This window comes from Chiroxiphia lanceolata, chromosome 6, assembly GCF_009829145.1.
Source record: "Chiroxiphia lanceolata isolate bChiLan1 chromosome 6, bChiLan1.pri, whole genome shotgun sequence".
Taxonomy (NCBI): domain Eukaryota; kingdom Metazoa; phylum Chordata; class Aves; order Passeriformes; family Pipridae; genus Chiroxiphia; species Chiroxiphia lanceolata.
The window spans coordinates 49,413,226-49,437,781 of record NC_045642.1 but is presented as its reverse complement, the minus strand read 5'-3'; the positions used below and the strand labels follow the sequence as shown (position 1 = coordinate 49,437,781).

The 24,556-nt window shown below is 39.6% G+C and overlaps 1 protein-coding gene across 13 annotated transcripts in view; it reads right to left on the bottom strand.

Moving 5' to 3' along the window:
- The window catches only part of UNC79 (unc-79 homolog, NALCN channel complex subunit), a 106,923-nt gene extending 85,163 nt beyond the window's left edge, over positions 1 to 21,760 (bottom strand). For 6 of the 13 annotated variants that reach the window (XM_032690762.1, XM_032690759.1, XM_032690763.1 and 3 more), the window contains exons 1-8: positions 21,672 to 21,760; positions 16,642 to 16,762; positions 10,709 to 11,013; positions 7,168 to 7,338; positions 4,126 to 4,218; positions 2,800 to 2,855; positions 2,044 to 2,173; positions 461 to 525 (exon numbers count right to left, since the gene is read on the bottom strand). In XM_032690762.1, the coding sequence (XP_032546653.1) occupies positions 461 to 525; positions 2,044 to 2,173; positions 2,800 to 2,855; positions 4,126 to 4,218; positions 7,168 to 7,338; positions 10,709 to 11,013; positions 16,642 to 16,762; positions 21,672 to 21,693 (963 nt within the window). In that variant the 5' untranslated portion in view covers positions 21,694 to 21,760. Of the gene's footprint in view, positions 1 to 460; positions 526 to 2,043; positions 2,174 to 2,799; positions 2,856 to 4,125; positions 4,219 to 6,783; positions 6,860 to 7,167; positions 7,339 to 7,776; positions 7,801 to 10,708; positions 11,014 to 11,931; positions 11,953 to 16,641; positions 16,763 to 19,625; positions 20,705 to 21,671 lie in introns of those variants that run through there. The other 7 variants (XM_032690767.1, XM_032690765.1, XM_032690766.1 and 4 more) reach the window with 7 other exon arrangements.
- Between the last annotated feature and the right edge of the window lie 2,796 nt (positions 21,761 to 24,556).

Here is a 24,556-nt window from a genome sequence, read left to right as displayed (position 1 = left end):
TGCTTTAGGACAAATTTCAAGCAAAGGATCACAATCAGAGCAGGTGCATTGTATGACCTCAGTCAAGATACCAAGGTGAACATGTACTTATGCAATTGAAATAATGTTTCCTGTATACAGTAGTATTTGTGCACATATTTATACACATATACATGTTCAGGAAAATATTTACACGGATTAGCCAGGAGCCATCTTAGAATTTTATAAAGTGTTCTACAACCATCCCCATGTTTAATTTCAAGATCTGGCCCATGGTAGTTGCAGTGAATAGCTCATCTTGCTTTAAGCAGCCAAAGAACATATTCACAAAGGTCTGACACCCGTGGTCTCAACAGGCTTTGCTGTTCCCTTAGCTCCTGCTCTTGGTCACTTGCACAAAACCACAGCATATGGCTGGGGTAAAAGTGCAACCTCCCATCCCCCAGATAGTTGGGTTTGACCCCCGAAATAACAGCAGTACCTTCACAGCTGGTTTGTTAATTGCATTATGGCATTCAATGTGCTGGCAATGAATAGGATTCCAGGCTGCAAAACCAAAACACAGCTGATTAATAAATGGAGAAGAGATATTTATATTCTTTGTGTCTAGTGATATCAATTGAGAACAAGATCCTCTTGTAGTAAGTACTATACAAACATGAGTACTACACAAATAGCCATTCCTCAGGAGGCTTAATAATTACAATAAACAACTTGAACATACATGCCTACTGACTTATTTACGATATAATGAAATGAACCATGGACTCAGCGAAGAAATGGAAAAAGTAAGACACAGAGATTCCTGTTGCAGACCCTTCTTCATCTCACCGACACCTTGATTAATTAAATATCCTTCCACTCCAGGAGCAGGATGGTAGGAGTAGCTGAGTAAATTCAGTAACATCCCAAGCAAAACAAAAACACAACTATAACAAAGGAAAACTAGTCCAGTGACAGAAGGAGCCTTAGTTTTGTAACAACAAGAAGTAAATAACAAAGGGATGCTCAAGTGGCAACATTTGGATGCTCTCTAGAGGTTGCCCCCACAACAAAATGCTATGCAACTGCAGATAATACTCATCCCATTCTGGGATATATTAACGAAAAACTTATATATATTAAAAAAAATCCAGCCTATCCAGTGTTAGTAACAGTTCAGATGGAATATCATGCTTAGTTTACAGACCTGTTTGCATAGAAGTGATGCAGAGCAGTACATGAAGATTTTTTTTAAAAAAAGTCATCACAAAAACCTATCAACCCTTCAATGGAAAGCTTTAGAACAGATCAGACAAACTTCTATCAGGAACATTCAGGATGCACTTGAGTTGGTCTAGGGGGTCTTCTAAGGTTTCTTCCAACCCTTCATTTTTATAATTTAAAATGACACATTTTGGTCCAGAAATTTTAAAAGTGAAAAAAACATATGCCATATGACAGAGGTTGAGACAGACACGCAGGCAAAAGCAAGTCATGAGTGGACAGTCTTCTCTGTAGCAGCACTGTCCCATCAGTACCACTGGGAGTTTGGCAGACAGTAGACTTTGTACCATCCACCTACTCAGCTCCAGCTGCATTGCTGAGTTTGTCTCTCATTTTCATCCTATAATCAACCTTGAGAACATATCCATTATACTGACTGCACCTGACATCACCTGACTTTTTTGACAGTAACAGCCAGATAAGGAGTCTTAGCAACAGCAGCAGTGTTAGCAGCTGGCAGAACAAAAGCAAACAAAGCAATAATTGAAAGGAACATAAACCAGAACCATTGTAAGGCCAAGGCAGCAGCTTCACAGACCACTTGGAACAAACAGTTCCTTCTCCTGTTCTGGTTTAGTTAATACTGGGAGTAAGACAACGTATTTACTAGCCACAATCTGAGTTTTTATTTTTCATAACATCTTTTGAAAATGCAGATAAACAGATATTGAATACTTATGAAAGTACAACTTATCAAACAAAAAAATTCAAAATACATCATAGAACTGTAAATATGTGACTTTAACATACTTCTGATCATTTATTTCTTTTGGTCTATATAAAACCACCTGCACTGACCTGTGTACTGCAGTCCTCTGTACTCACTGATTGCCCCAGGGGGTTTTAAATTGGGCCAATAGTGAAATAACATTTGTACTGCTGGAGGTTTAACTTGAGATGGTCCATAGGCTATCACATATAGCAAATCCTAAGGAAAGACATGTACAAAGTTTATTTTTGCAAGGTAACAAACCACAATTCAAAATAGTCCTTGTTTTCAAAGACATCTGAACACACAAAATTAATACATTTCATGCCCTACCAAACTTCCTTTGCAGCTCTTACAGACAGATTAGATGACTAACTTCAGCTCTTCTGACTTTGATCAGAGCATGCAACAGCTACCACCCACCCTGCAGTGTACTAACAGAGCAAAATGAACCCCCTATATAGCCATGGAGCAAAGAGGTGCTATATAGATAAAGAACTGAATCCAGAGCAGATTCAGATGATGACAATACTCACAAATAGTTCTCGTAAAAATCCAGTCCCACATGAACTGAGAAGACTGCTAGTTAGTAAAATTTGTGCTAATTGGAGCCACGACCACATGGTACTTAGGAAACAGAGCTCTGTTCCACAAAACATGGAATTGTCTCTAGACAGTAACTAGAAATTAGAGGGACCTTCCTCTCCATAATCCAGAGGGATGACTGGATATAAAGATCATTTATAACTTCTTGGCATACAGTCAGTTCAATTTTCAAGCCATCTGGTTTTCATGGTTACCCAAATGCAGTCATTTCCACAAAGTATATATGATCGTAAACTTACTTTCCATACTTCTTGCTTATATTTCATGAGACATTCCAATAATTGGCAGTGATACACTGAGAGAGAAGAGACAGTATAGTCTTAATATGGAAATGGAAACTCAGGTTACAGAAATTATTTAATTAGCTGATTGGCTTTGCTTTGTCCATCCAAAACTCTATTCAATTATTTTTTATTTTAAAGTGCTAAAGAATCATTGCCCTGAGAGTCATCATAAAATATGAGAAATTTAATATTGGTAACTTGTTTCTGTTAAGGAATGCAGTAAGGTGATTATCATGAGTGTACAGCTTTTTTGTACAGCAATGGAGATCTTTTTTAAACACATCTAGTTAAAGAATACCTGATGATTCATTTAAATTTTATTCCTCCGCCACAATGTAAATGGGTATCTTTGCATTCATCTTGAGGCAACAATGGGAGTCACATGTAACAATACATTATTCCCACGAATACCAAAGGCTACAGGAGCCACTCTGCACCAAACAAACACGAGAGCCAAATGAACTACTTTACATGTTTGATTTCCAAAAAACCACAGGGCAACGTTTTTCTCAGATGGTTTGAACATGGAATTTACAAACAAAAATAGAACATTTCATGAAAAAAACTGACTTCTGCAAGTAGTTTTTAAGAATGGTGTGCTGCTTTTATTTACCTGTGTGAAGTACATGTCATGATGTGACACCTCACATACACACCATCAACCCATCTATATAAAACAGGAGATAGTTGACTATCATGTAATGTAACAGCTCCTTGGGGTTAAATTTTTGTTTCAATTTGTTTATGTGATCCCACTGATTTAACTGGGACTGTGTCACCGTGAGAGAGAATGGCCTTGGACTTGTGTTTAGATACTCATGATTACATTTAAATTCATTATCATTCCATTGAGCCTGCAGCCAGCATTACCTGTTTTCTTTAACAGATAGTATCAGTTGTGAACTTGATGGTAGATGAATCACAGTACAAGACAAACTGTTACTATGAGTTCCTATAGTCAAGGTAAGTGGTATTTCTCTCCAATACTGATGTCATATATATTAACATTATTTTCTGATGTCAAACAAGAGTAGACCAGAATCTCCAATCCTGGGCAAAATCCTATTTCTTCATCACAATGAGATCTCTTATGCACGTAATGATTACTTCCAGCACAATGTTCAGAAATTCCAGTTTTGACTAAAATCAATTACTGTTCATCCTGTGCTGGATAATGACACAGATTTTTCTCATTATCTAAACTTTTCTGATTGCATTTGACAATTCTTCCTGATTGATAGTTTTAGAAAGAATGATACTGTGTTGCATGTTTACACATACCTGGGTTTGATGTGTACTGCATTGCAATCATTAGCATTGATGATGCAGACAGATTGACATGTGCTGGAACACCTTCTCTTTTTGAGGATCCCACTTAAAAGAAAGGGTAAAAAATATATAAATTTTCTATTGTCATAGGTGACAATAGCATGTAACTGTTTTCAATACATGCAAATAAAATTCCTAAGGTACCATGTCATGAAAACAAAACAAAAGAAATAAAGACAAAGGGAAAAAAAAAAGAAAAAAATAAAAGAAAAAACCTAAAACAAACAAACAAACAAAACCAAACCAAAACAAACAAAAAACCTAAAAAAACCTAGAAACTTTCTGTACTCCATCTTTTCTGGTGAAAGAGAAAGATGACTAGATATTGATTCACAGAGCGCACACCTGGTTTTCCAGATCAGTAAGATTTCATTCCCAGAGCTACATTAACCAGACAGTTATCTTCCCAGGCACTCTCCTTCAGAACCCACAGGTTGATCAAAATAACATTACTTATATAGCCAAGTCCACCTAAGCCTTGGATTGTAGGAAGGGTAAAAAGGAACTGGAGGGTAAAGAATCGAGAAAAAATGGAAAGCCTGCTGTTGAGGCATCCTGACGAAGGGTTGGGGCTGCTGATAGCTGCAGGTGTATGGCAGAGCACTTCTCGGGGAGCACACGGTATGAGCTCAAGTTACAGCTACATACCAGAAACATTAGTCCCCATTCTTATGTGAACTGTGCTAAGATAATGATAAACAGTAGCACTGTAGCTGAGCTACATTGTAACTTTGACCTCACACAAAAAGTGACCGGAGTTCCTTCTGGTTTCCTATGAAGTGGGCTACTATTAAATGGTATACCTGGAAAAACCCTGCAGAGTGTAGGTGTTTATTTGCTGAACTATTACAGGGCAATATGGCTCTGAAGGCAACCTCCTACACAGAGATGTGGCATATATCTTTCCATCCTCACAGTACTTTCCCAAGCCTGGCTGCCAGCACCCAAATACCAAGCATTTGGGATAGAAGCACAGAACTGTAGCTACCAGCTCAGTGAGCTGTTTTCATCCCTCCCATCTGGCTCTCCAACTGCTTACACAATCTCTTGAATCCTCCCTTTCAGTTTAAATTACAGCTGAACACTAGAGGAAGGAGAGGTTCTGCACTTGCCTTGTAAAGAAGCATATAATTCTCAGTGGGGAAAGACCAGGACACCAATTAAAAGAGCACTCAACCAGAAAAAAAGAAGGGAAGGGAAAATGGAGAATTTCTCTCTGTTCTCCACATGATCCAGCAGTACTATGGCTCTCTTCATTGCACTTCACTCATTTGTTTTTGAATCTCATCCACACAAATAAGAGCCCCCCAAATTATTACAGCAAGGTCTACTTGTATGGATTTAAATTGAAAAATACTCAGCGGCTCCAACTGGGCAATTAAAATGTGGCCATCAGCAAAAAAAGTAGGACACTACTAGAAGTCAAATTTAAAATGCAGCAGACTGGTTACATACAGAGATCTCACCAAAACTGTCTGAGGAGAAAGGCAGCATGACAAATGCAAATGCACGAATGCAATCTCTGTCAAGGGCAGTTCGGGAACAGTATCTATTTAAGTAAACCAAGCATTTGGCTCAACCAGTTATTTTGAGGAATAGTTCTACAGATCTGAGGACAGACAGGATAAGTCACCAACTCCAGCTGCTCTTTAACAGATAGCACTAATAGAAAAAAGAGTTGTTTAATGCAGCATTATGGTCTTAACCCAAAGAGGAGCTATACTGCACATATGTATGACTTTTAGCAATGTTCATTCGCATACTGTCATTAGACCTGCCAAAGGTAACGGAGAAAACCTCAATACAGTGTCTAATTACAATTACTATTTTATATGGGAAAACTGAGGTACAGGCGAGGTAAGGGATTTTTTCCAAGATCATTGACTGGTCGAGTCAGAAAACATACATGATAAGTGCACATAAAATCTAAATCTCAACACTGCACCATGCTTCTTTCAGCATCTTCTACATGCTTAAATGACATCAGTGTTGATCTCTATACAAAAGTTGTTCATGTTTTTCCATAAAGGTCTGGAATACAGAGTAAGTAGGAGACATTCTCACAGACTCACAGAACAGTTCATGTTAAAAGGGACCCCTGGAGATCATCTTGTCTGACCCCTCTGCTCAAAGAAAAGTAACTAGAGCAGGTACTCAGGACCAGCTGTGCTTTGAGCATGTACCAGGATGGAGAATCTGCAACTACTCTAGCAAAATGTTCCAGTGTTTGATCCCACACAGAGTAAAAGGCCTGTTGGTTAAAACTGACTTAATATTGACCCTAACGCTTCCATCTGCAGAATATGGTTACGTTTCTTGTTACTACTGAAATCCCATCAAGCTTTTTATCAGGTACATGGATGAGCGCCCAAAACACACCTCAGGATCCACATTGTCCAAGGACTATGTAATTAAGTAATCATATGACATCCTCAGGGAGGGGAAGAAAAATGAAAGAGGAAAAAAAGCAGGCACCATCAAATTCAATCTTAACACTTGTGGATAGGAGACACAGACACAGCTATTTAGTATAGAACTTAAGAGAGTGTAGAAAAGACAAAGAAAAATCAGAAATTCATCACAACATCATTACATTGAGAAGAATCATACTTGTACATCCAGATATAGTCCAGATGCAAAAGTTACACATGTTGCTATTGCATCTATTAATTTCAGGAGCAGTTTGCCCATTGATTCTGTATTCAAAACTCCCACTGTTGGCACCGGAAGTTCTACGAGTCTGAAAACCTGGTATTTCTTAAATAAGGTGAACTTCACCCCTTAAATGAAGGAAGAATTCACACAAAAACATAGCATAATAAATAAATACAAATTATGGAATTATTTCCCTTTGAAAAGTAGTCACATGAAATTATTTTGCATATATACAGTAGATTGATGTCCCATTACAATATTATGACAGACCCAGCTTTGACTCCTACAGTCTGATACTATTATGCACCAAGACAAAACAACACTATTTGTTCTACTTACATATAGCCATAGGCAGAAAAGAGGTGCTGAGATATTCTATAATATCCTTGTGCAGAAATGGAGGAAAGGTAGCTAGTGTTGAAATCATTGTATAGGGTAAAGTACTCAAAATATCATCACTGAGAAAAGGAAGTAAGCATGTAGTAGTGTAAAAAATTGATTGCCCAAGATCTGTTGAATAAAATGAAAAAAAATACAGAATCATTACAATGAAAAAGTAATTATGACTATGTACTTTTTTGTTTACAAATCTATAAAAATAAATTACATTTAAATTCAAGCTTTCATCTCAAAATAACTTGGGAAGCTAATCACCATAGGCAAGTGACTTCACTCATAACTTTTAAGCCCCTCAGTTGAGGGAAACAGCTGTTGAACACTAATCAGAAGAGTCTGAAGGGAATATGAATACTACAACTGATAAAATAATAGTTTTAAAACAATACTGACTTTTAATCATAGAGTGATTAACATACAATGGCTTGTATTTAAGTAGAGATGTTACTAGAATCGGAATTTGAAATGCATGTTGTATTGAAAGGCCAGCTTTTGCAAAAAGCATTCTAGTCTTTATCAGTCATATTATAATAAGGGTTTTATCTTAATTACCATCAAGAGTGCTGCAAAGTATCCCACACATATTGACTACAGGAAGTATCACTGCATTTTTTCAAACCACACATGATTAAACTACAGATCTTGATTTCCTGGGAAGCCTTTGAGGTCAAAAATGGCCAAGGTTTAAAAGAAAAAGAATATTTATCAAGAATTTCTATACTTATTCTAATTATCATAGTATAAGTCTTTGGAAAGGATACTTAATAACTGCACAACATTTCAAGATCCAAAGGGAAGGGACAATTTATTATGTATCTGTGCCATCACGTGGAATCTTTATACTCTCTCCCAAATGAGGAATTAAGCTGGTGCCCATAACCCTCTGACAAAGGTTACAGCACTCGATGAACCCCAAGTTTCAACCTGTATGATGATCCAAATACATCAGAAGGCCTTTTTCCTTTTGTTACTTACTCCCCAGCCTTAAGTACATTACACAGGCCTTCAGTCTCACCTGTAAAACCAGTCCAATGTAAAACTGCCTCTGTAACAGAGACATCTGTAGCTGTAAACATCCCGGGTCATAGTAAGATTAAAAACTGGCTCTCCATTTCAGTGGTTCTGGCAAGTCTTCTATGCAAGGGTCTGACTAGACCTCTAGTGCTAGACAGTGCTTCTCTCTTGCAATTCATATTTCTCAGCTAAATACAGAGTCTTTTATAATCTGATTGGGCCAAAACTCAGGATTGCCTAGCACAGCAGTTGTACTTACCCAAACAACATTGACTGTTCTGATAAAAAAAAATATATATTTCTTTTAGTCAAATACTAGGCTGAGGAAGAAATAAATAACAAGTTGTATTGCAAAATGTAATTCTCCACATACAAACTCATAAAAATAGCAAGTGACCTCCCCTTGCCCCAAGCATGAGTCAACCAAATTATTCCTGGCAGATATTTATCTAAACTGTTCTTAAAAATCTGCAAGACAGTTCACTCCTTCTCCTGTCAATTCATCATAATTATTTTTATCATAAAAAGACCTTCTTTTTTAAAAAAAATTTGCTTGCTGACATTTCTTATCCTAATTAACTGTAACCACAAATAGACTGGTTTAGTTCATTTCTCCTCACAGTAACATTTACATATTTGCATATGATAATCATATCTTCCTTCCATTTTTCTCTAAGTTAGACATACTAAGTTCTTTCTGTTTTTCCCCACTGTTCACATTTCCTAGACCTCAATTCATTCTTGTTTCTTTTTCCTGGACTCATCCCAAATACTCCATGTTTTTCTTGAAGTTAGATGGACAAATCTGAAAATTTTACTCCACCTGAGGCCATGGTAGGGCTGTTAGAATAATAAGCATAATGCTTTGGTGTCTCATACACAAAAAAATTGTTTACTTACTGCTAGAATAATATTAATATATTGGTGAGTTATGGTCTGCTCTGTTCTACTGTGAACACCAGATCTTTCTGCAGTACAGCTGCAAGCTACTATTTTCCCCATTTCCTTTGATTTCTCCCACTTAAACATAGTATTTTATATTTCTCCTTTGAAGATGTTTCAAAACAGAATGCAATTTGCTACAATTACTCTGAATGATGACATATCTTTCACATAAAGGCCATCTTGATAACACCTGCAAATCAAAGTGCTCTCTCAATTCTATAAGCTAAGTAAAAAAAAATTAAAATATTTAATAACACTAGACCCAGCACAGACTCTCGTAAGATTTCCCATTGGTATCCCCTTCCAGCTGCTGAGCCACTGGTAATTACTCCCAGAGTGTCTTCCTTACTCTGGTGGGACCATGTCCCAGATTGCCCATTAGGATGTCAAGTGACCCAGCAACATAACCTGACTAAGGAGAGGAAAGCCATGCAAGGAGAGACATTGTGTTTGCTCAGTGTTATTTTTTCTTTACAGGTCTCCATTGATTGTTAATTATCACCATGTTATCTACTTAGGAAAAGATTGTTCTGACAATTAACTCCAAAATTTGTAGAAATTGAAGGTAAGTCAACAAATCGACAACTTGCTGGGAGCCCCACTTTTGTGAGATCATACTTCTTCATACTGCAGTGCTCTTTGATTCAAACATGCTGTTGCCAGCTCAAAAGGAATTCAGCATTTAACAGACACAACTTTTCTCCTAAAGAATTTCAGCAGTGTTATCAGATTGACAACAATCTTCCTATACTGAACTATGTAATTAATAGTTCCTGATACCACAGCAAAAATTAATATTTGGCTAATGTAACAAAGGGAGAACACTGGGCTACTGAATCCCAGTATGGAAAGCCTAAAGATTAAGAAGCAGACAGATGAAGAAGAACTTGAGAGAAAACAGTACAAATACAACACAGTCACGAAAAAAGCTTGCAAATAACTAATTCAAAATGTAAGACAATATTGCTTTTCTGTGAGTCAAAGATGTTGCCATCCTTTTACATAGGAATATTTTAAAGCCATCTCAAAGCACAATTACCATGTTTTTTCTTCAATTAGATATATAATATATACCATATTCTGTTTAGAGATGGACCTTCACCAAAACGCTCAATCTGTATATTTGTTATAGGCCAGATACACATCGGCAAGCTCTTTGTGCCTTTTTAAGAGATTCACCCCAAAAAGACAGTCTGAAGTTATCCCAGCAGATTCAAGTCCAAAATCTGGATATTTTTAGACCCATCTGTCTAATTTTTGTTACAGACCATTGTATTTTAGTTACATACCACCAGCATATCACTAAAAATCAGACAACCTCAGAATTCAAACTCGAATCCACAGTTAGCAAAAAAAGTCTTTTATTTAAGAAAGTCAAACCAAACACTTGGATATAAACACATCCCAGAAGATTTGAATTCCAGATCCAGGTCAGCTTAGGCCCATCTCTTCTACTGCATATCATCACTCACGGATTCACAGCACTGAAGTTAAGCATACTGGAAGGGTTCAAGGGCCTGCTTACCATGTTGACCATGTTGTAGCAAGGGAACTAGATCCAGCAGTGTCACCAGTGTCACGTAAAGTCCTTGATAGTCCAAAGATGGGTAGTCTGATAACTGAGCATCGCGACTTTGCTGGCCACGTTCAGATGGAGCATCTCGCAGGACGCTGTAAAGGAGGGAGCGAGTAACAGTAGGGTTGATGGAACTGACCTGTGGTCTTAGAGATGGGGTGAGTGGGAATGGCACAGGAAAAAGACACATGGTCATGGGCACTGTCAAATTGGAGGCATCTTGATTCTCCTTCTTCCCTGTGCGGGACAAAATGCTGTTGGGGGGACAAAGAAAAAAAAGAGACAACAAAGACACAAAGAACAGCACATTACATTGAAATGACACTATAAAACAAATAATAAAAGACCAGATACATCCCACATAAGATGCAATCACTACCAAAACCAGTGTATCTACAAATCTAGCAACCATTTACTTTCATGCTTCAAGATAAAGGAATTAAAAATTGACACCTAGGAAAATTTCATTGCATCTCATGTGTTATCTGGTTCATAAGGAGCAAAAATATAAAAATGCATGTTTCAGTGCCCTACCCATGTTTCACAGTTAAGAAAAATTCTGAGAATTAAAACTGTTTGCTATGGAAAAATAGCTGTGTCAAAATAGGCTGGTATTTCACTCTGAGATTCTGAAGATTTTGAGAGATTTATTTTTTTCCCCCTACAATCTTTTGAGCCAACTGACTGAAAACATGCAAAATATAGGTGTGGCACTTGCAGAAACATGTTTTAGCAAAGAATAAACATGTGTGTTTGTTAAGATAGTCTTAAAAAATCACATGTTTATTGCATTAAAATAATGTCTGTATGTATTTTATGATACTGTTTCATGACCACTCACTCAGTATCATTTGAGATAATGAAGTTTAAACAGGCACATGGATTTAGAAATAATATAATATTTCTAAAATGTTAACTAAACTACATTTGGAAAAGTTATAAAATAATATATACTAGATGGTCTTTGGCATATGTTTGTGAGCTAATGATAATGGTTGTTTATGTGTGTTTTTAATTTTGCCCATGTTTAGGGAGGAAACATTTTACTTTATGAATACAAACACTCCTTAGGTAAATAGTTACCTTCAAAAATCTAAGGGCTAAGCAAGCAAGATCAATTATGTAACTGCAGATCAGACAGTATGTTACCATACATTCCTGCTGTTACTTACGTTATTATTCAACAAAACTCACTATAAATTAAAGGAGAGATAATTTCAAAAAATAAAAAGGATTTAGTGGGAATCAAAATAGAGGCTATAAGTCAACCAGCTTGTTATGTCATTTTAAGAATGTTGCAAACATGGTTGTAAACATGTTAATCTAATTAATTTTTTAAAAAAATAAACCCCACTATTTTAAATAGAAACAAATTGTCACTTAAGCAGTGTTAAAGTTTAGTTATCAAGCAATTATAGGGTTAGTTCATAATCTTCATATGTGCCTATAAAATATAATACACCTTTTAAATATATTAAACCACACACAATGCGCCTTTTTTTTTTTAAGCACATTTTGCACCTCTCAGTGATTGGGATTTCCAAAAGCAGTTGCTGTTGGTTTAACTCTGTTCCCAAAGTCAGTGTTAAAGCTTACAAAAGACAAGTCAGTAACATTAAAATTTCCACTGACCCGTGAAGAGCAGAGTTATGCCAAGAGGGAGCACTTCTGGAAACCTCTGTTCTCTTTAACAGTACAGAAATCCCCATCATATAATCACCTTAGCAAAGATACATTTTACTTCCAAGTCAATTCAACAATTTACACAAATAAGCCAAACTGCTGCTAAGGTGCTTACAAGAGAAGGTGCCGTTCATTTGCCACATATATAAAACATCTCTACAAAAACAGTTCTACGCCAAGTGGCTACTATCACATCACACTTGCAGTCAGAGATGGCAGGCTCAGTCTGTTTTAAGAAACTACATACTTTTTTTTCCCCTTTTTTATTGTTCCTTACATATTTGGCAGATTATTTTTGTTCTGTTACCCAATGTCCAGTACAAGAAACATGGTTACTGTCATGGCAGCGTTTATGAAATTGTATCAGAAAATCACCTAAGATCTAGTATGACTTTAAAAAGCAATTACCAGAGTGCTGATTCCTTTTAATTTGCTTGATGTTCGTTTGCCATAATGTGCAGCTCATGTTTAGAGATATGAAGGTACTACACTATATTCCTTTCTTGTCTACCAACAGGTGATACCAATTACCCATCTCTTTACTTGCCAAAACATCACTTCAAGTGCACTTATTTCTAGAAAGAATATTAATCCTTCCTTTTTACACGGAGCTATGGCCCATCTATGGATTAGAAGCCAAAGCACGCTTGTATCTTGAGCAGGGCATCCTTCTGTTCAACAATAATAAGATCAGAACTAAATTCCAGCTGGAACCACACCAGATTTATTAAAAAAAAAAAAAAAATTCAGACACAGGTTTTTGCCTAACCCGCCTGACCCAAATTTTTTAAAAGCAATAAACAGAAGTGTCAAAACTGAAAATCTAGGAAGTCCCTTAAGACCAAGACACAATAACAGCACTTTGCTTCTGTTTTCATTCAAACCAGGTACTGAGAATTTGGAATGTCTGCAAATCATAACTGCACACTGAACTTACTCCATACTGAACTTGCTCTGTGACAAGGGACAAAGCTACCAAGGCTCGTTTCAAGATGTTTAAATCTTTGCTGCAAATCTATCCCAAAATTACTGCCCTCCTGGAAAGGTTTCCTAGAATGCCTACAAGAGAATTACATCTCACCAAGGCAGCAAAACAAGCTTGACCATTAGTTAGCCACCAAGGCATTTATAACTATTTCTTATGTAAAATGTTTTATTTAGAAATACATATGGAGAATTTTCTTCAGGAAAATGTGAAAGAATAAGTTCTTCCGCAGGATGTTTATTAAGCCTTAGATCATTCCTCAAATGAGGGAGGAAACACTGAAAATGAGCAGGGCATGAAACAAATTCATGCTGTAATGTAAAGAAATGCTTTTCCCAAAGAGAAAACTAAAGAAGAACTAAATGAATCAATGTGCTATGCATTGTGTATGGTGATTTTATGTGATGTTTGTTCATAGAAATAAGGAATTTTTTTTTCAGCCATTTCACATCTGTGTCCCTCCCCCAAACTTGTAATTTATGAAGGCTACATACAGAGTAAAGGAGCAAATTAATCCCTTGTGCAATCCATCTTTAGCTAGCAAAATGACACCAGATATCAATGTCATTCAAAACAGTGGGCATGTCCCACTGAAAAGAACACAGTCGACGTGTCCATAACATGGAAAGGTAAAATTGTAATAAACAGTAAAATCTGATTAATCACTATTCTTCCATTATTTCTATGACTACATATGTTCATCAAGAATTGTTTGTCCTAAAAAAATCAGCTGCAAGGAGAGTTGATAAACTGGGAAACATTTTTAAAGTTATTTTAAAATATTAGATGATGACAACCAACCTAAATCCTCCAGAAATCAATGGGCATTTTTGCTACTGTTTGATTAACATTCTCTTAGCAGCCCAAATTCATTGTTTGGTGTGAAGCTAGAAAGATTATTCTCCACCATGTACTTCTATCATTGATGTTAAACCTTGTACAATGGAGTCTCAGTGTAGGAGGTATAAAGGAGACTTGGCATGCAAAATATTCAAAGAAATTTCTGAACATGCTCTTCAGAAAGGTTCTTAACCAGTCTGTTTAGTTTTAGGGTAAATCTCGCAGAGATCTGCACGCAGTGGGTGGGAGTTTCCTTCTTTCCATCTGTCACACTAAAGACAGGGTGTGTTGTTTTGCTTTTTTATCCAGCTTCTTTCTTAGTATCAGCAAGTGTATAAACTTATACTGGTTCAGCCATAGCACTCAGGCTTTGACCCACAGTTCAAACTCCCCAGTTACAGGGATTTAGAATGTGAATTTGACCTTGCTGAGTATCAGAAATCAGTCCACTTAAATTTAGATTCAAGTCTTGGCTTTAATTTCTCATGCCTTTTTAGTTCTGAGGCTGATCAGATCTCAGATCATGAAGGACAAAGCCACTTGTGTAGACTTGGGTATCAGATACGAGTATTACTTTTAACCCACAAGGTTCAGCATTATCAACAATAGGATTTTGGTTCAGTCCCATTCGGAACATGAAATAAAAAAATGGAGTTGCTCAGTTGTGCAATTGCTCATTCTGATCTGCTCTCAAAGGTGCTAAGTATAAAGCTTTTTCAGTAAGCCCAGAAACATCACTGCTCCTGGAGTGTGAAGAATTTATCACACAGGACATGTCAACTGTACTGCTTAGAAAGGTGAAGAAAACAGAGTAGTATAAAGATGCTTTCTTTAAGTGGCAGACTCTAAATCTATCCTGACCCAGTGAACTTCTGACCAGCTAAAAGAGCAAATGCTCAGAATCAAGTCCAACTTTCTTGCTTTAACAGATTAAAGGTTCACAGTATATAAGCAGAGGCTGTTTTGTCATACATAACCCTACTTAAATACAATTTAAGTATGTGTTGTGCAAATAACCCATCATAACAGCCTGACGTGGGAACAGAGCCACATTTCAGAGGTATCTTTAGTGGCTCTTTGAACACTTTTTTCCCACTGCTGCAACATAATAAGGCAAAATTCAATTTATTAATCTTTAAAAAAAAAGTCCTCCTAGTTGCCATAAGTTTCTTCAACACTCTAAATGAGGAAGGAAACAAATTTCAGTGGTTCAACAATTCTGCTCTTGAAAATTTCAGAAGTAAATGAGAGGTTTTAAAGTTTGCTGCAAACAGATATTCCACCGAAAATTATTTCTGTCTGTCTTTACTTTTTATAAACAGGGTTAAGAAATTTGATGCATCTCAGGCTCTTTCACTTTTAGAATGAACTTTTCTCATTCTCTCAAGTTTAAATTCTTGCTTCTCAACTTGTATACATCATAGAGGTACGCGTACAAATGTATGGGTAAATTGTATTTTGTTAATGTTTCCTCCTCAAATAAGGCAAATCATTTTATTTCCAAACTACCAGGGACAATCTTTCCAGGTATAAATCAGGAAGCTATGCATAGAAATGCAGTTTTAACTGCATTTTTCTAGATGTGAAAACTAGTGCCAGCCAAAATCTGGGCAGATAATAATCACATCTTCATGGTCAAAAGCCATTTTAAAAGCAATTTGAAAATATGAATCCACTAGGAAGCACTGTGGAATGTGTGTCATTCCTAATAAAGTCTCACAATTTTTCCTTTTTTTTTTAGGAAGGCAACAGGTAGTAATTCCTATTCGTAATGTATCCTGTAATCACATGGTATTTAGTACTGTATGTTATTACTAAATATTAGAATAAATCAAAACCCTGGGTCAGAACAATCCTGACCTGTTGTTGCCATCCAAATCCAGATCTGTAAACGAACTTTGTGTCTACTCCTGTTGTTCTAAGGGACTGAACCAGAACCCAAACCTGACAGTCAGCTGAACCATGGCACAATAATAACCTAGTTCTGCTCGTCTGGCTCATCACTCTAGGATTCTGGGGCACGAGGACTGTCAAGGAGGTCATGAGTACACCTATCTAAAACTTCATAGGTCACAAACTCCATTCTTCACAAGTTCAGCATGTTTGTGCGTTCAGCTAAGTCTGAGGAGGGCCAAGCAAATGCATAATCAACCAAGCTTATTTTAGAATCAGCCACTCAATAAGGGGGCTTAACTGGGCAAATTGGGCAACAGCCACTGAAAAGATTAATTTATACCATTTCTTTCTCCAATTATGCTCTGACTCTTTTTGTCTGAGCATTGACTCATTAAATCTTGCAACAAATTCAAAGCCAATCAATACCCCCAACAACTCTTTAGCTCTTTTTTCTTCAAGAGCATTAGTTAAAACTTACCTCAATAACGTCTGAGAAAAGTATTTCAGAGTATTTGCAATGTCAGTTCCAGAGGGCACAGGGTAAATATTGTGGAGAACCCGGTTGTGGTATTCCTGAAGGTAACGGATTTTGGAAGCAACTACATAAAAGACAAAAAAACAAACACAGAAACTTTCATTTAGGTTTTTTGCAGACTTTGACAGAGTCATATTTGTTTCTTCCATTTCTGATTTTTTTAAAATTTAAGAATTAAACTTAACAAACAGAAAAGTTTCTCTGCTCCTCCTATTTTGACTGAATAAAATGAACAAGATTGCCAAGGAGAAAACATGGAAGTGAATGCCTGCATCTGTATTAGGTAAAACTTCATGCTAGCAAATTTAAAAAAAAAATATATATTACCACCCTCCCTGCACTTCTTCCATGTCTCCAAGCATCTCAAGATTCATTTATAATGAATGAGTCTTTGGATCACAGGAGGTTCATGTGAGACAGGCAAGTATTCCTACAGCCAAAGCAAAGATATAAACTAAGACAGCGAGAGCTTATGTGATTTACTGTAGGCCATACATTTACTTTATGCAATGAACTAAAGATATAAAAAGATCTGTGCTGTTTATTTAAGTGTCTTAGGAAGTCTGATCAAGCAGATGAGGGGATTTCAAAGAGCAGTAGGAGGTGCACACCCTTACTAAAACCATTTTTTTGTTGTTTTACAAGTAACAGTGGGTTTACTTTCTAATGGGGATCCTTGTTCAGTACTGGAAAAAAGTGATGACCCACCATAGTTGCAATGCCTTACACTGCCTATAGAGCACAATACAGTCTCATGTAGAGACATCTACACACGCTCAACTCCTTTCGCTCTGCTCAGATCAACCAACTCTGCTGAGAAATAGTGCATTGGCTGTGGCAGGGGCTGCTCAGCTGTGCTGGACTGCAGACACAGCCTCCATGAAAGCAGAGCTGGCTGGGAACTCTTCATCATGTTAAATGTGCACCAAGACTGTGTAACAGGCAGTTAAAAGGGGAGTTGCTCAGCTCGAGATAGTGAGAGCCATTCTGCCAGTACAGGTAACAGTACACACTGGACTTTTACATCCAGAAAAGAGAAGATTCTGTGAGTGGTCAGCCATACAACAAATGAGGTTTGACAATATCAAGTCAATTATCCACAAGATAGGAACACTCAAATAATCATCAAATGAAGGATATTGTTTGCTTGAATGCATGACAAGAAAACCAATCTTGCAGCACCCAACCAGGGTAATTCTTTCACCCATTTCCTGCTGTATTGACCATACCCACCCAATTTCTGCAGCAAGTGAAGCTTCTACAAAAATAGTCCCCCTCACGATATTACCCAGTTTCATCACAAGGAGAAAGCCCATCATGTGACTGAATAAGGCTGCGGTCTTTGTAAAAACAAGAAGTAAAAATGCAACTAGGGACACTGTCATAATGCATATGTAAAAGGAACAAACTAAAAACACATAAGCATCTTATTATTTCAACACTTTTAAGTCTTTTACCTCACAAATTTATTTTAAGGTGACATTAATGAATAACCAAAAGTCAATCAAGACCCCCCCCCCCCGCCAAACAAATGAAAACAGAAATTTTGTCACATGGACTAAGATTGTCTCAGTATAGCTGGGAGCAGGATCAGAGCCTTTCAGGTCACCACATAGGCCTGAACTACGAACTATGCTTTCCAGGAAGTTATCCTGTGTGAGACCAGCCATAACTATATTCCTATACACTCCTGAGACCACTGGGGTAGTAACATCTGATCAGGACATGTTTCACTCCAGATTAGAGGTCGACTTTAGCAGTCCAAGACTGTTTTCCCCTTCTCATCCCATATCTCATTCTTTCTGCCCACTAATCTCAGTTTTAGTCCCAGATTTGCAGGTCATCTTGCTAGACAATAGACACTTTTGATTAGTTTCTAGATTAAGAAAGAAATTACTTCATAGATGTATTTTGTGATGTTACTTACTCTTGTCTGGGAAAAAAAAAAGCGCCAGGTATATTTGCAAAAAAAACCAGACCACATTTCATAGTACCCAACAAAGAACAATTCACAGCCAGATGCACAGATTACTGTGTCTGCCACGGTTTGTTGTCAGATATGTGTAAATTAAATGGATTAACAAAATGCCAAAGATGATGTCAGAATTCAGATCTAGATGCATTTCAGAGAACTGTCTGCCTCCCTACAGTTACTAACTTTCAATAAAGGGCATAGGGTATCTAGAATCACCTTTTTTTTAATAAAGAAGGAAATCTATTTATTTCTATTAATCAGGATTGTCACGCAATTGTATCAGACAAAATACCAAAACAGAAAAATTATTTATAAAGCCTAAATATTAACACTAGCTTTAGGCTAAAGGTTTCAGCCTCATCTCTCAGTTCTGTTTCCCAGAATTCTGTCCATTTCAGCACAGCCTCCCAGAACACAAAGAATCTTCTGAAGGAAAGTTCCAGAGCAAAATCTTTGCCAGCTTTCAAGTTACAGAAACGTGTGAATGACCCAATTTCCTGAGTACTCATAGACACACTTCAAAAGTGATGTCACCTTGTGGAAGTATATGGCCCCTGATATAGGGTCATCACAAAAAACAAATGGGTATCTCTCTAGGATCTACACAGACCTCACTAAACTCTTTAGTCCCCTTGTAAGCATTAGCTGAATCAAGAGTGAAACAATTAGGAGTCATCAAAGATGGCTCTGGTTGCTCGACTGTCCTGAAGGAGAACAAAGTGGGCATCAGGCATTCCCAGGACATTACTTACCACAACTAAATATCAGTTACTGCTAAGTAAGGTGAAAAAGAATTCATTTTCTTTGAATACAACAGAACACCTCAGGCATGCTGCAAAGTCACTGTCAATGTGCCTGGTATGTGATACAAGATGCATGTGGTCACATAAAAAGGGAGGTTTCTCCAGTCAACCTCCCAGATTTACACCGTTTTACCTGTTGTTCATACAACCTGCTCAAGAGCTGTGGGGTAGCCACAGAGCCATGTTTAGACCAGCACATCTTCTGTTCCAATCAGTGTGATTCCTCATTCGTAGTGTTTTGCTGATGTTCTTGGTAAATTGAGACTCATTATGACTTGTGACTTGAGTCCTTCCCAAGACATTCTGGTTCTTGCCTGTCAGTCAGTGAGGGCAGAAGCAACAACAGCAACAGTTGGGGTTTGAAAGTTTGACTGGTAGTGGTGTATGCACATCAATACATCCTTGTCAGAGCCCATTAGTCAAAAATTGCAGGTGAGGGAATCTTGAAGTTATGTAGAAACAAAGACATTTGGTAATGCCATAAGAGCTAGTCAGGGGAGTAGCCTTGGTAAACAACATACATTCAGCAGGTTAGAATGCACAGGATATGCCCATTAACTGAATATTCTTCCTGGAGTATCACGAAAAAGAACATTAGGAGATGGAAAGACCTGAAATCCAGACCCCAAGTAAATCTTAAAACAGAGGGCAACAGGGATGTGGCAGACCTAGATGCAGTGTCTTGAAAAGTACAAAGGGATGAAAACAAAAACCAGCCAAGGATTACATATGAAAAAGAAGCTCAAACGGAGCAGACCAAAAGCATTAGGAACGGAGGAGCGGAGAAGGCAGAATAAAAGAAAATGCCATAGGCAGTGCTGGGTCAAAAGGTGGCACAAATTCTTCCGCATGGCAGTGTGAAGGAAGCGTAATTAATGTATAAGTGTCACATGAATGATGAAACTATTTCAGAACTCAGGTGGAGGGTAGAGAAGGCAGAAAGAACAAAATGGTACATATCCAAACATTGCACACTTCAGGGTTTCTGCACAGTCAGAACATTATGTCTCTGTTTATGAGGCCAGAACTGTACCTCTACAGCAATACATAATATTTTAAAAGCAAGATCATCCATTAAATAAGCAGTAAACCCTAAAGGAAAAAAATACAGGTATTTTTGTTAGATAGGTTCAGCAAAGGCATATACAAATACAAGGATCCTCCTCAGTGACCTGGAGGAAGAAGAGAGCAAATCTCAGTGTGTGAAGTGTCAAATCACATCACATCATCATGACAAACATCAGTCTAACCTCCTGGCCACAGACTGCCTGCTCATAACCATGGCACTGTATCACGGGAGAAAGTAGCTCTGATATGGATGACGAGCTTGACTATCCCGTTATTTTCCTCTCAGCCTCCCATTAGGACTCTTGCAGACACACCAGGTGTTACCAGCTGTAACAACACTGGGGAACAGTTCCATTCCACAGATGCTGATATGCCAACCACCATGTCATCTGATCATCCTCCGATCGGATCCAGCCAACATGGTGGTTAAAACACCCGTGACGGAGCAGAGTCACAGGGGAATGCCAGCAGCGGCGGAATCCTGATGGGACACTCTGGGCACTGTCGCAGGCTGTCCGCAGGCAAGACACAAACGCCCAGCCTACATTCACCCAAAAGGTGAACGGCACAGGCAAGAACGGCAGCACGACTCTGTCTTCACTCTATCTCACTATCAGACCACCTGCAAGGTGGCAACGCGTGGGTCATCGCTGGTCTCCACAGCACATCTCCAGTCTCTCAGGTGGCTGCATCCCTTGGGATAGGGCATGACGCTGGCAGACGAGGCAGGCTGAACCCTTCCCGCCGTGGGGCGGAGGGCCAAGCCGGCGGTCTCAGTCTTAACTCGCAGCCCCGACCCCTCATTTCTCCCCGCGGATCCCTGGCGCTGCCTTCGCACAAACGCGCCGCCGCCCCGCTGGGACCGCCTGGCCAGCGAGGGGCTCCGGGGGCCGCCACCACCGCGCACCGGCGGCGGCTCCGGCAGAAAGAGCCAGAACGCCGGCAGCCCCCTCCCCCTGCACCGCCCGCTCGCCAAAGGCGCGGGAGGGGCGCGGGCAGCGCTGTCCCGCCGGGGCGGCGGCGGGGGGGCAGCGGGGCAGCGCCACCGGCGGGACGGCGCCCCCGGCCCCGCGCCCCCTCCCCTCGGACGGACCCCGGCCCGCGCCGCCCGCCCGGCCCCCACTCACACTGCTCCGCCTTGGTGGACATGCTGCCGCCCCGCTCTGCCCCGCGGCGCCGCGGAGCGCCGGCCCCCGGCCGCGATGGAGCTGCTGCCGGTGCCGGTGCCGCCGCCGGTGCCGCTGCCGCAGGGCTGCGGGCCGGGGAGCGGCGGGCGGGCGGCGCCGGGCGGGAGCGCGCTTAAAGGGGCAGCGCCTGGCGCCGCGACCGGGAACGGCCTCGGGAGCGACGGGACGGGACGGGACGGGACGGGACGGGACGGGACGGGACGGGACGGGACGGGACGGGACGGGAGAGGAGGGGAGGGGAGGGGAGGGGAGGGGAGCTGAGCTGAGCTGAGCTGAGCTGGTCAGGACGGGAGCGCGTCGAGCCGGGTCGGGTGTGTTGGGGTGGGGTGCCCCACCGGGCTTCCCACGGCGCCGGGTTGGGAGCTGCCGAGCCTGAAGATCTTCGTAAGTCTCGGCGGTGTCCCCCGGGTATCCCGGGGGGCCGAGACTGCGGAGGGGCTGGTGCTGCTCACCCCCGGCTGCGCCGAGCGAGTCCAGAGCGAACAGTTCTGGGTACCCTATTTGATTCTTTGCATGGAACAGAACTGTTGCTCCCTTGAGTACCTCTCCCCTCGACCCCCCTGGGCTCCAGCTGTTCACCCCAGGAGGGCAGGCAGTCGGGTGCCTCTGCCCGGGTTTCTCCACCTGATTCCATAGTGCACCAAGCCCCTGGGGACCTTCATGCCTTCCCTGAGACGAGGGCTGTGCTCAGCCCCGACTGTGTTCCCTCTCCATCGCCAGATCCCAGCCATGGTGATTGTCTCAGGACGAAGGTGGAATGAAAAGGCCTTCATCCCATTGTAGTGGGAGTACAGTAATAACAATAAAATTGCTCCAAGAGAAATTATTTCACCACCATATGTCCTGTCAACTTCCCCAGTGTCCTGACTTGGTCTTACCAGGTCTCAGAAATGAAAAGTTAGCTATGAGTTTCTTCTGTGAAACTTTCCAAACCAGTTTTTTAGATCCTCACACCTCTGAAAAAGCTTCATGGAAGCAATAGTATTTCATCAGCCAGGGCATGGGAGCCTTGATGTTTACACACAAAAAATTCAGTTGCAACATCATCAAAACACTGAGCTGTGTAAGCTGAGTAGGCCTGTGGCAACCAAAGAGAACTGTGCTGTGGAGGTGGAGGAAAACAGGTATGATTTATTATGCATTGAACAAGGCAGTGCTGCCCTGATTTGGTGATGATGCACATTCTGTGCCAGGAGCTGCAGCAAAGGGGCAGATGCTGTTCGCCGGCATTTAACAGGTTGGGTTTTTTTCTGAAAGCAATCTTCTAAATACACTGCACGTGCAATTTTCTTCAGCACCTCTTAGGTACAAAACAGAGCTCTTACTTGAGGCCATAGTTTTTTCCACACTCCCTGCTGCTTGTGAGCCCCAGAGTAGAGCCAATTTATACCACTACCACTGGCTAATATGAACAGGCTGCCACGACTACAATGGCACTAATCAGCAACTGAAAGGCATGAGTTAACTGGGAGAGAAGTTGCCTCCATTTCCCTGAGTAGTACTTCCCAAAAGCAAGGAACACCAGCTCATTCCTATGTATGGTTTTCTTCTTCCTGTTGAGCTTGCTGTAAGATCATGTAGGTTTCTACCTGAACATCTAAGTTTTCTCTTTTACATTTAAATATTTGAGAGTAAACATTTAGGATTTTTCTTTTATTAGAAGCTGATATGAGATCCCATTGAAGTCAATGGGAGTTTTTCTATTTAATTTTATTTAATGAAGTGCCCAGGGATGTCATGTGGTGCTGCAAGCCCTGCTGCCCCCAACCCTAGGTCTCTCTTGTAGAGCATAAGTGATGAAAATACATAAAAATGGCTTTCAGACTTCATTGAAATAAGATGTTGAAAGCAGGTTTCATCTTTAGTCTAAGTCTAAATTTCTGTCTATTGATACCACAAATCAATCTGAAGTGCTTTATTGTGCATTACAGAACAACAGGGAACTCTCTGCACTGAGAGGAACTCAGATTTCATAGGTATCTTTAAAATATACCAAATGTTCACATACCACAGTGGTGAGAATACTAAAAACACTCAGCTTGATGAAGTAGGAATACACTGAGAAAATATTAATTCCATTTCTCTTGTAAAATTTCTTCTTTGGTTTAAGTGCCTGAAAATTGCAGCTATGCCTGCATTTACTGAACAAGGTCCTACACAGTTCCACATGTAGTTCAGGTACATGGAAAGCAATTTATTACTTATGAGTCCTTTTGCATGTCTAAACAATGCCTAAGCTCTAACTAAATCCTATACAAGCCATCTGTTATTTGGTCAAACAATTTAATAGTTGCCTAGTTTTTTAATACAAGTATGGAGAATCACACTTTACATTGTGAACAAATGTCATAAACAAGCAAATAAAGGGAACATGGCACTCTGGGAATTAATTTCTCAAGTCTCTGTGCTGAACCAAAGTCATCATTTCTCAGCAAGTTCCTCATGAGAGTGCCTAATAAAATGGGTACAGTGCTCCATTGGAAACATTTTTAAGCAGCTAAGGTTTATTTTCATATGCTTTTTACCTCTACACACACTCAGTTAAGAGAACACATAAAGCTGCAGGCATCTGAAAGTCAACAAGCCATTAATGGATGAACATACTTTTAACAATAAATGAATGGGGAGTGGAAAACTTACATACCAACTGATAAAAATTAAAAGAATAAATGTTACTTTTCTGAGATCATGCATTGAAATTTTACAGAATCACAGAATCTCTGAGTTTGGAAGGAAACTCTGGAGCTTGTCTGATCTAACTCCCCTGCTCAAAGCAAGGTCAGCAAGGAAATTGCTCAGGGCCATGTCCAGTCAGGTTTTAAATA